The following is an 18,889-nucleotide window of genomic DNA, read 5'->3' as shown; positions in this document are numbered from 1 at the left end:
TGTTCGTTAAACCCATATGAACTGTATACTACCTTATCTTGGTCAGGACGCTCTTGGAAAAGAGATTTTTAATCCTAATGTGCTTTTTCTGGTAAAATAAGGGTTATAATAATAAAATGATATAAAAAAAATTGATTTAATTTCTAAAAAAATAAACAAAGAAGGTGTTTTTCCAGCTATTAAATGTTAATCTAAAAATAAAAATTTGCTGCAAATTGAATCACTCTGATGAATCATACAGCAAAATTACAATATTAACACCCACTGCTTCTGTTGATATCAACCCAGGCTCATAATGGATATGTAACCCCGTATACATTTGTGGAGAGGGTGAAATACATCCCAGGAGGTACGTTTTTTTTTTTTTTTGCTAATCCACGAAAGGCAGCTGTGTATGCTTTTTCAAATCTCAAATTTCTCTCGCGAGTGCCATTTGCGCCCGTTGTTCTCACATAAATCAACCAGAGGTTGCTGTCGACTGACTGATCTAAAAATACGAATTTACTTTACACGTAAAACTTGATTATCGCATAAAAGATGTGCCAATAAAGCAGCGGTTCCATCCAACGAGTCAAAGCGAACAAAATCATCACTTCCTGATTAATTGTCGCTAAATATCAACAGTAAAAACGGAATTTACTTGGGTAGTAGAAGCTGCGTGAATAATTTCTTCATTTAATAAATGACTTACGCCTCAGAAGTCACGCAGTGAACGCGCGGTGGCGTTTGAAGGTGTGAGACGTGGAGCACAGACACTTGAGAGTTCTGGAGGTCATTAATAATATAACAACACTAATACTGAAATGTTTCAGGCGTTTTAGTATGACCAAAAAAACATTTCAGATGTTTTACAATGTGCTCAGCTTGCGGGTTTCTTCATTCACACACACTTTTGTCATCACATGACCTTTTAAATGCGCATAGTAGAATTTGTTCGGTAAAAGTGTTTTCATCGTAGTTTATGCTCATCTTTTCTTATCAAATAAAAAGTTTATCCTACTCAGTTATGCACGTTTATGCGCATTTTCAAAATTTATGCACATCTTGGCATTTCAATCAACCGTTTTTCATGCGCATATCAAAAATCCACATAAAAATAGATGGACAGAAACGTAGCTGGTGTTTTCAGAAGCAATCCAGAAAAAGAAAAGCCCTCATGGCTGCCTGATTTTTGCCATGTTTTCAGATCTTACCATGTTCTCACCTTGTTAATTACTTGATTATTTTATTTTCCTTTTATTTTTGTTTTATCTGCTTTCTGGAAATACTGGACTCTAACCCTATAATTGCAGTCAAGTCCACTCCTCGTCCTAATTCTGCCTACGTGCTTGGCGAGCTACTGGGCAAACTGGTAACAGCGGAAAAGCCTTCCACATGGAGGTAAGGAGTCAGTTGGCAAGCATAAAAAGGAACAGAAACCGTCGTATCGTTCATTTTAAAGACGAAATGCAGCCGTACATACCTCTGGCTACATAAATCTTGCTCTTTAAAAATGTATACAGAGGTACATATTCACAATGAGCCTGTGTTGCATGATACATTGAGGTAATTAAAATGAAAAACATAAATAAATTGGTCTGTGTAAGAAACATTATTTACTTTATTTAAACCATTGTTATTATAACTAAGGTGCTCAGGTTATTATGTTCAGTTAGAGTTGCTTGTCTGTTGCATTGAAAAATCTCAATGTCATTGGCTGTTGATCAGCATTTTATAAATCACCAAATTTCAGTTTAAGCAGAAAATCTGGTAAAACTTAAGTTTAAGTCACAATTAAAAACTAATAATTAACACTGCTAGCTTAATAAATTACTAATCAGCTGTGGATTTAAGTAAGGTAGAAGTTTAGGTTTTGGCTAGGATTAGGGAATCAGAATGAGATCATGCTTTATAACTACTGATGAGCAGTTCATATCTTAATGATAGGGAGGCAATAAGCCAGTAGTTAATAGCATGAATTGTGACCTAAACTAAAGTCTTACTGAAAATCTTCTACTGTTGAAAAAGAAAAAATGTATCTTGGAGGCCTGCAGATAAGTAAATAAGCATCAGATTTTCATGTTTGACTGAACTATCCCTTTCAAGCAGATCGAAAAAACAATCGAGTTATAGAGAAGTGTCTTCATCCATGATTTTAACCTTGAGGACAGGCCGCAGATCCAATATGATCCTATTAATCCCCCACGGCTGTACCTTCATCCCTAAACTCCCAGTAGACTTAAATCAGTCTCCATGAACACACACAACATTTCTTCACCATGGTATCATCCGCAGATCCCCATGGGTGAACTGTTCAAGCATGAAAACATCTATTACAGCATCTGCCACAGATATTAAAGAATATGCTTTGATTGCGATAAGATTTAATAAAAAGGCACCAATAGTGAGACTATTTTTCCAGGACAAATAGCTGAACAACAAATCACTGTAAAATAATTATTGTTGCCTTAAATTCAAATGAACTTTTCTTGTTATCTTAACTTACATCAATCAAACTGACTAAAATTATTGGCTGCGTCCAAAATGGCCTACTACTTACGTACTAATGTGATATGCAAGTATGCGATTTCGGACGCAGCCCTTCTATGACTTAACTTATTTTACTAAGTCAATCAGGTTTCGACCCCAAAAAATTAAGGCAACATAAAAATATAGTTGTCTTGACTTTTTGTCATAAGATTTTTTGCAGTGAAGGTGATTAAACGCCTATTATTAGGTTGTGAGCTGTAATAAGTCTGATTATCTGGACATATACTATAGGGCTATTAAATGTCTCATTCATGCTTGATTCTAAGTTTATTCTAAAGTGTGCAGTTATATGGAAACAGAGCTTAAAGGGATAGTTCACCTAAAAACATTCATTTGTCATCATTTATTTTCCTTTCACCTTTTTAAAACACAAAAGAAAACACTTTGCAGAATGTTGAAAACCTGTAACCATTGACTTCCTTGGTATTTGTTTTTCTTACTATGGAAGTCAAGGGGTACAGGTTTTCAGCATTCTTCAAAATATCTTCAACAGAATAAAGAAACTCATAAAGGTTTAAAAGCACCTGAGTGTATGTACATTTTCATTTTTTTGGCTGAACTATTTCTTCAAAGCAATTCCAATTGAACAAAAGTGGAATAAAGGAAGGTAGGATAACAGAAAAAAACTACGCTTGACCTACAGCAGTTTAATCAGCGCATCCTGGCTTAATCTATGGCTGATTCAGGATGAGAATGTGCTGCTATGTCAAGCCTGGTGTAGATATCTGGTATAAATGTGTTTTTGCTGCATTCTTAAACAGACCACAAAGTCAATCACATAATCAATGATGCAAATATGGATAAAACCTGATGTTAACCAATCAGTTAAGTTAAAAAGCCACTCTTTCCCACTGATCTAGTTACTACCAATACTTTCCAGTAAAGACTTAACAGATACATAAAAGAGGTGGAAAAACAATTTAAAAAATAACTTGCGTCCAACATAGGCTCATTCAGAAAACATAGCCCATTTCTGGAGATCACGAATTATGTAGCCAGAAGTATGTTTGGCTGCATTTTGTCTTTAAAACGATTGATACGGGGCGGTATGACGCAGTTCCTTTTCGTGATACCAGCTGACAGATTACCTCTGTTTGGACGGCTTTCCTGCTTTTCCCAGTTTTTCCAGTGCCTCGCAGCATATGTCGACAGACTTGAGATGCAGAGAGGAGTTGACCGCAGCGAAGAAGTTTGAGTCTGGCGAAGAACAGTTCCAGAAAGCGGGTAAGACAAAAAAAAAAGCCAAAAAATAAAATAAACGAGTAAAAAACAGGGTGAGAACGTGTTAAAATCTGAAAATGTGGTAAAAAAATAAAACAAAACAAAAAAAAAACCTAAAAATTAGAGGGTTTTTCTTTTTTTGGATTTCTGTTCAAAACACTGTCCGTTGGGTTTGGGGAAGTGGGTGGGTAGGTCAATCGGTGCGTTTTAAAACACTATCGGTTGGGTTTTGAAAAGGGGGTGGATGAAGTGGATTTACGCAAGAAGAGCAGGTGTGAACAGTAGATCTGATCAAACATTTGAGATCTTAAAAAGTGTACACAGCGGCCTCTGGTGGATTCGCGAAAACAAAAACTACCTCCTGACGTATTTGGTGCTCTTCAGAAATGTATACAGGGCTACGTTTTTAAAATGAGCCTGGGTTGCATAAGTCGGAGCATTCTCTCCTGCTCTAAGCGCACTTATCATACATCTACTTAATCTCTTTTATAGATCTCCCACAAAAGGAAATTTGAAACTGCCATATATGAACATAAATACAAATGACAGCTAATTCTATATTTAATTCTATGGTTTAAAAATATAAAGGGAGAAGAACATGGAGTGACTAAAACATTCATTTCAAATTATAAATTGCAAATACACTCTCAGAAAAAGTTTTGTACCTTTGTAAAAGTTGTACCTTATATGATACAGAAAAGACCTCTTATGATACTGTTCTGTACCTTTTACGGTACAATTGAAATGAAGGTACACAATTACCAATTACCAAGTACACAATTACCATCTCCATAACAAAGGTACATAAGTGTTGGACAACTCATTTATTACAATATCTATGAAAATAAATATGACTGGAAAGGCAAAGTGCTTTTATGAGTAATTTCCATATTAAAACATGAATCATCATTCAAAAGCATATGTTTAAAGAAACTCATCAACATTCATTATTAAGTTCTATAATAAAAATACAACTGGTAAAACAAAACTAAAGGTATTGTAAACTAAACATTTAAGGCATTTTTAATAAACGTTTGGTAAACATTTTCTAATAAATACATTTTCATTATTGATATCCGCACCTTTTGGCATTTGCACTACGCACGTGAGCTGGCAAAAGTCCTGCATATGCTAAGTCTTGATGCGGATATTTTACTATTGTAAAGCTAATCAATCATTGTGCACATCATTAGAATACTTTTGCATAATTCTATTTCTATTATAAAATTTAGTAAATTAAATGAACTTTTAAGTGATTACAAAGGTATTGTGTGAAAATTGGAGAAAACTATGTGCTATATTGTACATGAGAGAATGTGTTTCTATAACATTTTAGTGAAAAGTGTTGTGTAATCTTTAACAAAAATTAGATCTTTTGATTTATGTTAAAGTATTTTTTATTCTTTACTGTAAATGGAAAAGGTGCATTTACACAAAAAATAAACTTTTTTTAAAACATTGTTTAATAAATTTATTTGATGGTTTAAATTTACTGAAAATAAATTGACACATTTTGGATAAAGTAAATGCCTTTAAATAGTTCTTGGAGCTACACATTGAACACTGTTAAGGCACAAAGTGTCTTGTCACTGTAGTGGTACCTTCATAGATCAGATTTGTACCTTTGATGATGGTACAATACTGTATCTGCAGGTATTAAAAACCAAAGGCATATTTTGGTTTCCCAAGGAACAAATCATAACCTTAAAAGGTACAAACTGCAATGGTACAAATTTGTTTCTTTGTCTTAAGGTACAATTCTGTCTCATTAAAGGGTACTGCCCCAGTGACAAGGGTTTGTACCTTCTTTGGTGCAGCATTGTACCATTTTTTTTGAGAGTGTACAGCAAATCTAACAAATTTATCTTAGCATAGCTGTTGCAAATAAAACATCTCTGCAGTAATTGAATCTAGCTTAAATTAGCCTGTATTCATGGAACTGAATTAGAGCTAAGTTCAGCCAGGATAGCTTGAAAATACCAGCTCAATCTCTTCTCTTGCTTTACTGCAGTAAAAAAAAGTACCCCTCAGGATTGGACGACATAAAAATTTATCACTATTTAAAATTTGGGAAAATCAAAAAAAATATATATATATAATAATTTTGTTAATGACGATTATATCAAAGTATGAACATTTCTATTCAACTAGTTAAACTAGTTTAACTATGTTAAATTTAGTAAAAACAAATAAACTGAAACCAGACATAAAAATATCACTGAAATTTACTGAAACAAAAAGAAAAAGTGCACATAGCTTCTTTACACTGCGACTGTGGCATCAGATCTCATCTAATATATGTGATATATTGTTTTGCGGTAATTAAATTATCACGTAAATAAAAAAAAACAAACAAAAAAAAACAACAACATAAAAAATAGAAATATAATGCTATCACACAACAACAACAACATCTCGCTTTACCAGTTCCAGACATCATCAAGATCTTCATCATCTAAGACAGTCGAGCTGAACAGTGAAAACCCTTTAATGAGTCCAGCAGATCCTCCAGAGCCCAGTTCAAAACATCTCCTCTTCCTTCCGGCGGATTCTCCATCATCCTTCTGTCTGTCAGAGATCTCTCTCCTCATATTTATCATGTTCTCCTGTTTTCCAGAACCTGTTGCCACAACATCAACACCGCCGTTTGCGGCCACCGGTGGAGTCGGTACTGTTTTATCTTCAGCCTGCTCCTCAGACGAGCCTGTAAAAGAAAACCTGGAAAGTTTGGCCAGAGTTGAGCTGGCAACTTTAGCCTTTGGGTGGTCCATCTTTGGTGGCTGTTTATTAGAGCTGCCGTCGTTCTCACCTGGAGAAAGAGCATGCAGTCTTGACAGCAGCTGTTGTGGATGTTCTTTGTCCTCAAACATCTGTTTCTGAGCTGAACTCTCATCATTCAAGACCTGTGAGGAAACATCTTTGGGTTTATTATGAGTTTCCATTCGGAGAGTTTTATCAGCTCTACTGCCCTCTGCTGGAGGACGTAAGATTGGCTCGTTTTTCTTGACGTCCTGTTTTTTGGGAGCTTCAGGCTTGATTGAATCTCTTACAGATTCTATAGGTGTTTTGTTTTTATTGTGAGTTTCCATTCGTAGAGTTTTATCAGCTCTACTGCCATCTGCTGGAGGACGTAAACTTGACTCGTTTTTCTTGACACCCTGCTTTTTAGGAGCTTCAGGCTTCATTGCATCCTTTACAGATTCTCTATGAGTTTTGTTTTATTGTGAGTTTCCATTCGGAGAGTTTTATTAGCTCTACCGCCCTCTGCTGGAGGATGAGAGTCTGTCTCATTCCTCCTCTTCTTCTGTTTTTCAGGAGCACTTGTACTTGCACTTGCATTATCGTGACTCATTTTCTCTCTGGGCTTGAAAGTGAAGTTTGTAAATTTGCCGTGTAGATCCTCTCCACTCTCCTGGTTAGTGTCTTGCATGGTTTTACGTTTGGAGTGATTCATGGGTGTACTGTGGACGATGATGTCCTCCAAATCATCATCTTTGCTCAGCAGGAGGGTCTCTTTTATCTCTTTCAGTCGTTTGCCTCTGAGCTTTTTGGAAACTGTTTCCTGTACAGCTTCTTCCATGGATGCATCTGCACTTTTCGCCCACACTGAAGCCTGCTGGTGTTGGTTTTTGCTCGTCATATCGGGTGGTGTGGTGGCGTTCTGTGTTGAGGTAATGACTGGTGATGGAGGATTGTTGGAGGTGGTGTTGGATGAGCTGGATAATGAGTGGAACCAGTTCAGGCCGAGTTCTTGGTTACTGTGATTCGTACTGGTTGTGTTTTCATTTGTGTGTTCACTGTGTGATTGAGGACTTTTAGGGGATTCTGGTTTTCCATTCTGCAGCCTGGAGAGATATAATAAAGCTTTAATTGAGTAAGAGGACAATTTAAATCTATTTTTGAGTTAATAAATGTAAATATTGATTAATAGGATTTTAGGAAGGATTCTATAATATAAAGTGAAATTTTAAATATAATAACTATAGAAAGTTTTCTGAGTGGATTTCTGATCAATTTAGATTTAGATAGCATTTTTTATTATACTGCACCACCGCGTCACCCCGAGAGTAAATATTGATTGATATAATTACAATTTACAGATTAAGGATTATATAAATTTAAATTTGAAATATAACAAGTTCCATCAAAAAATATCTTTGATAATTTGATAAATTATGATCATTTAGTCATCTTTTTTATTATATTTTCTAAGTGGTTTTAAAGGGCACATAGTTTACCTCTTTTTTATGATTTAATATTAATATTATGGTTCTTCTGAGTGTGCCAGTTTAGGTTCAGTTTAAAACACAATTCAGATTGTTTTATTATAATGTGTTAAAAAGTGTCATGTTGGGGGCGTGTCCACAGTTCGCTGATTTTTGGTTGTGTTGCTTCACATGTAAATTAGTTTCGGCTTCCCGCCAACGTAACAAGGGGGCGGGGCCATGAGCTCACCCGCTCTGCGTTTGCAACAGAGTCTGACAGGCAGACTGAGAGAAGGAGCAGGATGAGAGGTTCAGCAATCAGTCGTACATGTACGACTCGGACACAGACCAAGCAGAGAGTACAAAATCATATGTGTCTTTGTACAGTTTTACAGCCAACTGTGTGCTAGTTTCAAGTGCCGAGCTTGAACACAGAAACTAATAACCACACACACTGAATTAACTTTGACTGAGGCACCGGATGCGCCACTCGAAGCCGCGACACGGCACACCAGACACTCTCTGTGGCGCGGCAGAAACATGAAGTGTCCCGAATCGTCACGCCACGCATTTTTTAATTCTAAACATAGGTTTCTGCAGCGGTCCGTGGCGCCCAGCCGTCGACTTGAGTGTACCCTGATAGAAACCGATGTTTAGAATTCTAAAACGCATGCTAGTTAAGATCACAGCAAGCTTCTGGGATCGCGAGAAATGCAAACGGCTGAAGTATAAGGTAGACTCAATGAGAAGTACACATGTTTGCAAACCTACCTAAAGATACAACCAATAATTCTGATTAGAGCGATAATGTGGAGAATATTGCTCTTGTGTTGAGCCCAATGAGCCTTGCATCTAAAAATAGAGCTAGGGTGTTCCTTTAGTGATATCGCTTCGAATCACGCTGAAAATGGCGGACGTGAATCAACAAACTGAGGATATGATGACGCGCCTGTCAATCAATATTGGTGGGCAGGGGGACCGCACTCCTACGTAAAGTTGCGGTCTGTTTGAAAACTCCAATTGGTCCACCGTTTTTTAAGTTGTTAAATTGAAAATAAAGCACTGGGTGTGCTTATATCACCCCAATATGACGGTCTATACCCCATACATGCACATATGTCTGTCCAAACAGCTTGAAAAGTAGATTTTTTTACCATAGGTGCCCTTTAAGGCTTAAACAAAAATATAACTATATATTGATTGATAGGAATACAAATAACAGATTAAGGATTATATACATTTAATTAATTTTAAATAGAAAACGCTAATTAAACTATTTAATAATATAACATACAAACACATTTTTATGGGGACCAAGAGAGCTTAAAAAGCTGCAATTTAAGAAAACGCATGCAATTACAAAAACGCCAGCAAATAGAGAAAAGATCTTCATCTGTTCACCCTCACAATGCATGCTCATTTTTAAAAAACGCGCTGCAATTTCACACAACACAAATTAACAAAACGTACTGCATTTTCTTATAACACTTGCAAAAAAGAATAGAACAAGGACGCCGCTGTGCTGTGACTATTGCATAGTGAAGATGTAGGTGATCTTTGAAAGGTGAGTTTCAGTTTGTATTTAACTGATTCATTGAAAATATAAAACCCTCAAAAATAAAGTGCATGCCTAATATTTACAGAAAGTCATGCTAATGTCTAATGTTAATCACAAAAGTTCAAAAGACTAGCATTTTTTGATCTCGAAACATCTCTAAAATGTCACTTTTGATCAATTTAATTCATCCTTACTGAATAAAAAAAATATTCTGATAAGTTTAATTCATTCTTACAGAGCAAACAAACAGTACTACTTAAATGAGCATTTTGCTTTACCTTGAGAGTCTCTGTAGTTCCCTCTGTAGGAGATCAAAGAGTCCCAGCCTCTCCAGCACAATCTCACACTGTGTTTTATACTGTTCACAGGGCTCATCAGGAAAAGAGGTGTGCAGAGCATTCACATTTCCCAGCAGAGCGCCTCCCTGTGGCCAACACAAGCAAGTGCTCATCAAAAGAGTAATATAACCTGTCAGTGAATCTAATGTAGCAAATAATAGCAGTACCTGCATGGAGCACTCCATTACAGAGACCACAACAACAGCATCCTCTACTGTTACAGTCTCTCTAAACATCAGCCTAGCATGAGCTGAAACATAAACACACATACAGACAGACAGTCAAATCAATCATGCAAAGGCTTTTAGCAAAACACTACAGAGGAAAAAGCAGAATTAGATTAATGTTGGCCCGATGTTTGGCATACTGCTGGAATGACTTAGCCTTTTTGTTGCTAATGTGTTTCGAACCTGATTTAGTACTACTTTAACTTGTTAAAGCAGATTCTTAGCATGTTGTAGCACATATTGTAATGCTTTAGCATGTTAACAACATAATACCTGCCTTTGTTAGTATATTAATAAGATTTTTGTTAAACAGTTTTAACAGTCAACATATTTTAGAGTGCTGTTAGCATATCTTGAACAAAACTAACATATTAGCATGATATTAGCATATTTCTTGCATGTATACTATGTTGTTTGGACTCATTAATGTCACTAGGATGAATTAATAGGTTGACTATCATGTTTTATGACACCACTTGCATAAATTTAGCTGTTTTAAAATGTTACTTAAAACGTTGCTAGAAGAAATTAGCATGTTGACAGCATGTTTTTCATATTTGACTAGCATTAACAACATAGTACCTATGTTGTTTCTAGTGTTTCATATATGACTACCATAAACACGTTTCTGGTATTAGTTAGCATGTGCTACCTGGAGTTGCCACTTTATCACGATTGCTAACATGTTAATGTTTAACAATGTTATTAAAACATGTTGTTAGCATTATCCTGCTATAACCTTTATCAAATACATTTAACATGTTGCTAACATATTCACACAGGTCTGCACAATCCTAACATGAATCAGTATGTTTCTAGCATGTTTTTAAAGTAGTTAACATATTGCTAACATGAAAAGATTGAATTGGTTGCTATCATGCTATATGCTATTAGCATAAATAACTATGTTGCTGTTTTTTCTGTCATTTATCGCATATAGTTAGCATGGATTTACAATTTGCTAACATTAATTAGCTTGCTAGCACGCTTCTAACATGATTGATTGTTAAAATGTTGCACTGTTGTAAGCATTAGACTACTTACTAGGCTTTTTGCAAGTGACCAATAGCTAAACAGACAGATAATGGTTATAGATTTTAATCATCCGTAAAAAAACAACAACATAAGTCTCAGTTGGAAAATATATAGCATAAACATTCAGATAAGCCTAATAAAAGTTGTGGTGACTGTAACTTGAAAGATCTAAATTTGGTCTCAGAAGATGAATAAACTTAAATAGATTAATTCAGTCATAAATCAGAGGAAATGAGACCAGCTGTTATGCTAGGTGTTAGCATCTTACCCTCAGCGAGGCGGCTGAGACTCTCCAGCATGCGAATGGTTGTTCGGGCAGCGTTTCGACTGTCACTCTGTCTCTGCAGCTGATAGTAGCGGCTCAGGATAGCGTTTGCTTCCGGTGTTATACAAGGCTTAAGAGTCTTGATGAGGCAGAAATAGGCCCTCATCTTCTCCATACTCCATAAACACAAAGACTCGCTCGGAGCTCCTGAGGGAAAAACACAAGGGAAGAGAGTTAGAGAGAGATGTTAAGATGAATATTTTATAAATGTGCAACAAATGGCAAGGCTTCACCATGAACTTCTAGTGAGTTTCAAAGTGGGCAAATGAGAGGCGATTCAGGACTCAATGGGACAAGTTTTCCTACCAGAGTGGCATCGCTTGGGAAAATAATGAATATTGAACATGCAACAAATCCCATGATGGAGGCATAAGCATAGATAGTGGTGCGTTTGATTCAATTACACTTCAGATAATGACTCACAAACTGCATTACCTTGAATGGCATGTAAAACTAAAACAGTATGTGACCCAGGTACAAACTTAGAAATATACTCAAGAAATTATTTAAATGAGAATTAAAACAAACAAACAAAAATATTATAATGACATAGAAATCCATATAAATATTATTAAATAAGATAATTTAATGTGCAAAGATATACTCCTAAGGCCTGCTTTTTTCAGCTTCGACTCTTAAAAACAGTCAAACCTATTCTATCTAGAATTTTTTTTTTGGAAAAAATAACTCAAACTTTTATTACTTCTAGGTTGGACTACTGTAACTCACTATATTTTGGGATCAGTCAGACAACTCTGTCCCGTTTACACTTAGTTCAACATGCTGGTGCAAGGCTTTTAACCGGCACCAAAAAACATGACCACATCACACCAGTCTTATGCTCTTTGCACTGGTTGCCTGTGCACTATCGTGTCACTTTTAAAAGCCTTCTCTTGGTTTTTGCTTGGCACCTTCTTATCTGTCAGACCTGTTGACTGAACATCAGCCTGGTCGGTCTCCTCGGTCATTAGACCAGAGATTATTATGCATCCCTAAGTCGAGGCTGAAATGCAGGGGTGACCGTGCTTTTGCATTAATTTTTAATAATATTAATATTAAATAAAATATAGAATCATTAAACCTTAATAAAATATTAATTAATATACTTTTATTTAAGTATTGTTATTCATATAGGACACATAAATATATATTTTTTAATTATAATATAATATAATATAATATAATGTAATACAATATAATATAATATAATATAATATAATATAATATAATATAATATAATATAATATAATATAATATAATATAATATAATATAATATAATGTAAAGTAATATAATATAATATAACACTTTACAATAAGTTTCATTAGTTAATGCATTTACTAAAATGAACTAATCATGAACAACATTTGTACAGCATTTATAAATCATAATTGAACATTTAATAATGCATTATTAACATCCAAGTAAATGCTTGTTAACATTAGTTAATGCACCGTGCGTTAACATAAACAAATAATGAACATCTGTATTTTCATTAACTACCGTTAACTAACATGAACAAATACTGTAGTTAATGTATTGTTTAACATTAACTAATGAACCTTATTGTAAAGTGTGACCTATAATATAATATAATATAATATTAAATAATATAATACAAAATAATATAATAAAATATAAAATAAAATAATGTAATATAATAATATAATATAATATAATATAATATAATATAATATAATATAATATAATATAATATAATATAATATAATATAATATAATATAATATAATATAATATAATATATAATTTGAAAACCTCTGATATTAAAAAAACAAAATATTCCTCTCTGTGACAAACCTTTATTCTGCAGGATGAAGGAGGAGATGATTTTGTCCCAGTCTGGGTTTTTTGTATCCAACAGAACCAGGACAAGGTCGAAGCGGCTCAGCAGGGGGCTGGCAAGAGCCACGTTCACCGACACAGACACATTAGGGTCATACTGGCCCTTTGGGTTAGTAGCCGCTAGGATGGTGGTTCTTGTGTCCAATTTGCACACCATTCTAAACATTAAAAGAGGGACATTTAATGATGCTTTCATGCTTCTGGTTAATAAAAATTGCTAAAGAATTATCCAGTTATATGTAACTCAGGCACATAGTAAGGCTGGGCAAGAAAAATGTCTTTTTTCCCCAAAATAATTTTTAAAATGGTCAAAAAGTTATTCACAAAAGCTGTAAAATGATTTTATTTTTATATTCTGTTTATTATCCTCAGCGAAAGAGCAAGCAAGAGATATTTAATGTCAGTTGCCAGAGATTTTTCTATATAGTTTATCAGTAAGTGCAGCAGAACAAATTAAAGTACATTAGAGCATCATCAAAATATGGATGAACATAAAAAAAGAATGGAGCATGTTGGATATGTCATAAACATAACATGAGGCATCTTTCTGTGGCCCAAACACCCAAAGTATCACGCAGAAAGAGACACCTCAGCATGCTTAATTCTCTTTTCACTCAATTTTATGGCTTTTTGCAACCAAAGCGATCAAACACACACTTAAGTTTCAAAATGTTGTATATTGCTGCTCTAGTCCAGTGTTTCTCAACCATGTTCCTGAATGACCACCAGCTCTGCACATTTCCCATCCCTAATCAAAATCAAATGGAATGGGGAAATCATTTGATCTGATAGCATGTGTGATTATGAGCTCCAGCACTCACCCGGCTTTGGCCACGCTGATGGTCTGCTGCTCCATGGCCTCATGGATGCTGGTGCGGTCATGCTCTTTGATGCTGTTGAACTCATCAATGCAGCACAGACCTCCATCAGACAGAACCAGAGCTCCAGCCTCCAGATGCCACTCTCCAGAGTCCTTCACAGCAGCCACCGTCAAACCTGAGTCACATTTCACAATCACACAACAGCAATAAATGCTCAGCGCATGGCACAAACTGATGCAGTTTTCAAAAACAGTACGTGCACACAGCAATCTGAAAAAGTGTGCAACAACATTGAACTTTATGAGAAGTGGACGAGACACAATGCGCATTAGAAATTACTACATAAAGTTTGCCTTTTTTGTGTGTATAATCCACCTTAGGAGGGGTTACGAGGCAGATTTGAGAGAGCCTTTTCAATGTAATTAACATCCACATACATTACACCTATTTATTTTCATATATAACACCTTGTTATTTTTTTCAACCTAAATGTTAGGGTTTTCCAATATGATTAACTTTGCTATATAAATATTCAAAATTGGTACTAATGCTCAAATGTCAACAGTCTCTAGTGTATTTAAAAATGAAGTAACACTAATATAGTATAAGTTTATTTTTTGTCTTTTTTAAAATGTTATTTATTCTTGTGATAGTAAAAGCTGAACGTTCTGCAACAGATAGATGGAACGATAGACAGATAGAACCATAGATAAATAGTGATTGATAGAATGTTAGAACGATAGATAGAACAATAAACTATAAAACAATAGAATGATAGATAAAACATCAAACTATAGACAGACAGACAGACAGACAGACAGACAGATAGATAGATAGATAGATAGATAGATAGATAGATAGATAGATAGATAGATAGATAGATAGATAGATAGATAGATAGATAGGATACAATAATAGATAGAACGATAAATAAAAGGATAGAGCGATAGACAAAACTAAAATGATAGATAGATAGAACGATGAATCGATAAAACGATAGATAAAATGATAGAACGATGGATAGAATGATGGGTAGATAAAACGATAAGACAGACAGACAGAATGATAGATAGATAGATAGATAGATAGATAGATAGATAGATAGATAGATAGATAGATAGATAGATAAAATAATAGAACGATAGACAGAACAACGCACAGAAAAAGTTAATATAATATGATGCATAAAATTTTGTAATATAATGAAGTTAATATAATGTTAATTATATAATTGATACAATTGTAGTTTCATCATTAGACCCTTTTCACACTTCAGTGTTTGAAAAGCGGAAGTCCTCATAGTTGGGTAAAGTAACAATATACACATTTAATACATATTTTATGTTTTCATTGAAAATGTATTTAAAGATTTAGTGAATCTGTTCTTATTCATATAAGTCGAAGTTATACAAAATGAAAAAAAATAATAAATGAATTGCCAACAAGCTGAAAATATACTTTCATACACATATGAATGATAGTCCGTGTTTATACCTCATTTTTAACGTGCATTCAGAAAATACTGTGCACAGAAACAATTCAATTCAACAAAAGTATACTATTATACTATTCAAACCATCACCCTAGAGAGCATATCCAGAATGTTAATGAGACGTTGACATGAGGTTCAAAAGAAGAACATGTGGAACCTGCATTAGTTGATCCGATTCCTGCTGTGAGCACAGATCGCGGTGTAATCTTAGCAGCGTACTTCAGAAACTGTGACTTCCCAGTGCCTGGATCACCCACCAGCAACAGATGAGACTCTCCTATACCCACACATCACATCCATTGATTCACAACTATTCAGATCTGCACATGAGTAATACGGTTTCAATCTTTCCTTTAGGAAGAGCCAAAATGTCAGAGTGTCCATTATGTGAAGTGCGAACACATACCTCTCACCTTGGTTCCAGACGCATCGATTCTCTGCACACCACCTGCCAAAACCATAGCAACAGCCAGCTTGACGACGTACATGCCGAACACCTGAGGGCACAGACTCATCAAGATTTCATTCCTGCCTTCAGAATGTCAAGAGAAAGAGAAGAGATGATATGAATACCCCAAAACACTCAATCCCATGAGATTCAAACATTATGAGTGGCTGCAGGGGCTTATTGGATGCTTGCTAGAAGGTTCTGACTGAGTTATAGCTAGGTTGTATTGGTGATTGCTAAGTGGGTTCCAGAGGCGTAGCGCAAAATTCCTGGTTTTAGAGGGGTTTTGGCCATTTCCAGCCTGGTCTTAACTGGTCAGGCTGGAAAAATGACCAGATAAAACCAGCTTGACCAGCCTGGTTTAAGCTAGACATAGCTGGTTTTGCCTAGCTCCCAGCCTGGCTAGACCGGTCAAGGTGGTTTTAGCTGGTCATCTCCCAACCTGACCAGCTAAGACCCAAGCATTTGATTCCCCATTCAAACAGAATGCCAGAGAGGGGTTTTAAAGATGGCTGCAGAGTTAAGTGACTTGCCTTAAAGGGACTTTGGTATAAACCACTAAGAACTCCACAGCCACAACTCAAAATACCTTAGCAACATCCCAATACACCTTAGAAACAATTCAGAACATTGTAGCAGTTCTTTATCAAGTTTACAACACCATAGCCACCACTCAGGGCACCTTAATCTCCCAATATACCGTAGAATCCTCTCAAAACATCTTAACAACCAACCACAACACCCTAGCGACCATTAAAGAACACCATAACAATGCCCCAATAGACTGAAGAACCAACACATAATAATAGAGTATACTTCGGAGACATTTCTAAAGCATCCTATGAGACCACAGAGAGTTAAGATATTAAGGTATACAGGGTATACTGAGGTAAAGCCTAGATGAGATACAGCTGTGGATACTCACATCAATATAACAATGCTTATGACGCTGAGCAACAATAATGAATATTTTGACATTACTGTGCGAGGTAGGCATTAATAAAATACAATTTAATGGGTAATTTAATAAACAATACTTTGTATGATTACTTTTTTTTACATTATTGCAATGGTTTAGAGTTGGGTTAGAAGTTAATAAAATACATTTAATGTGTAATTTTATAAATAATATAAATAACTCTCATTATCTTCCGGCTGCAGCTGCATCCCTTTTAGCAACAACCCTATACTGAGAGTTTTGGGGTGGTTTTATGGTTTGGTAAGTTGCTAATGAAGTCCCAGCTGGGCCAGTTGGCATTTCTGTGTGGAGTTTGTATGTTCTCCTCGTGTTGACGTGGGTTTCCTCTGGGTGCTCCATTTTCCCCCACAGTCCAACATTTAGGTAAATGGGTTAAACAAAATTGACCGTAGTATGTGAGTATGTGTGTGAATGTGAGAGTGTATGAATGTTTCCCAGTACTGGGTTGCGGCTGGAAGGGCATATGCTGCGTAAAACAAATGCTGGAATAGTTGGCGGCTCATTGCACTGTGGCGACCCCAATCAGCGACTAAGCCGAAAGAAAATGAATGAATTGCTAAAGTTGCTAAGGAGCACTTATTAGTTGCTAGGGTGGTTACAAAGAGTGGTTGCAAAAAATTTGTAGGTGGTTCCTTAATTATTTATGTTTTTCTTACTATATATTCAACTCATGAATATTCAATGTTAAACTCATGTACCAAACTGCTTAGAAAAGTAATATTCTCAAAATGTGATTTAAGGTTTCATTCATCACAGAAACAATGATGTAGCATGAGTAACATGGCAAAATTTAATACGGTGGCTGCAGTTAGGGATTGGTTCAAATCCCTAACCCAATATTACCCTATGAGCAATAGCTGCCTATTAGTGATATTGTGCCTCAGCAAACACTACAGACAACAGATTACAACACAGTTTCATGGTCCTCAGCATCTGAACTTTCTCTTCAGGGACCAAAATTGAGTTTGGATAGCAATAGGATAGTGGGAAATCTTTTATATGCCAAGGAGACATGATGCTGAAAAAGATCATGCTGTACACTCCGAGGTTATTAAAGTTTTGCATTTTTAAATGAGTTTATTTTGGTACTATTTTTTAAATATGCTGTACATTTCAGTTTAGTTTTAGTTTATTTGATTTTGTGAACACATTTCTGCTTATTTTGTTATATATTTAGTTTTATTAAAGTTAGCAGAACATGTCCAGTGTCAACCAAAGCAAAGCTTATTGTTTGCAATGCTTACATCAACTCTGGTGCAAACCTCTTAGTAATAAAATAAAATAATGGTTTGAACAGACACGGCACCCAAATGCAATGCAATGAATACAAGTAAAATTTATGAAGAATTCAGAAAAAAAGTCTTCATCTAAAATACCAAACTGTATATCAGGGGTGTCAAAGTCAGTTCCTTGAGGGTTGCATCCCCACAGTGTGGTTCCAACTCACTCACTTTCAAACAAGCCTCAAGGACACTACTAATTTGATCGTAGTGTTAAAGCTTAACTGTGGAAATGAGTTTGACATCTGTGCTGTACATATAGTTAAACATACCTATTTTACATTGTTTTGGCAAATGTTTTATGTTTATACATTATACAAGATGTTTCTGTATATAATCATGCACTTTAACAGCCACAAGCCAGATTTTCTACTACAAAATGAGTGCTTTTATTTTTGCTAATATTTATATTATTTCACCTAGTTTTTCTGCGACTGTTGTTAGAATGATTCAGTTTTAGTTTTTAACCTATTGTGAATTTTGTATTATATTTAAGGACTATGCTTTTTGACCAATATTTCAAGTCTTTGTTTACTAAAATAACCTTATTTTAGTGACTGTTGTCAGTTT

At 35.3% G+C, this 18,889-nt stretch overlaps 1 protein-coding gene across 1 annotated transcript in view; it reads right to left on the bottom strand.

The window, feature by feature from the left end:
- Positions 1-5,977: 5,977 nt before the first annotated feature.
- The window catches only part of mcm9 (minichromosome maintenance 9 homologous recombination repair factor), a 30,663-nt gene continuing 17,751 nt past the window's right edge, over positions 5,978-18,889 (bottom strand). The window contains 9 exon segments of the mRNA XM_056481327.1: positions 5,978-6,970; positions 6,973-7,595; positions 9,792-9,937; positions 10,019-10,101; positions 11,382-11,585; positions 13,255-13,457; positions 14,121-14,295; positions 15,770-15,889; positions 16,019-16,144. Coding sequence (XP_056337302.1) covers positions 6,171-6,970; positions 6,973-7,595; positions 9,792-9,937; positions 10,019-10,101; positions 11,382-11,585; positions 13,255-13,457; positions 14,121-14,295; positions 15,770-15,889; positions 16,019-16,144 — 2,480 coding nt within the window. The 3' untranslated portion in view covers positions 5,978-6,170.

This window comes from Danio aesculapii, chromosome 20, assembly GCF_903798145.1.
Source record: "Danio aesculapii chromosome 20, fDanAes4.1, whole genome shotgun sequence".
In the NCBI taxonomy this organism is placed as follows: domain Eukaryota; kingdom Metazoa; phylum Chordata; class Actinopteri; order Cypriniformes; family Danionidae; genus Danio; species Danio aesculapii.
The sequence above is the reverse complement of the archived record's forward strand: the minus strand, read 5'-3'. Positions and strand labels throughout refer to the sequence as shown.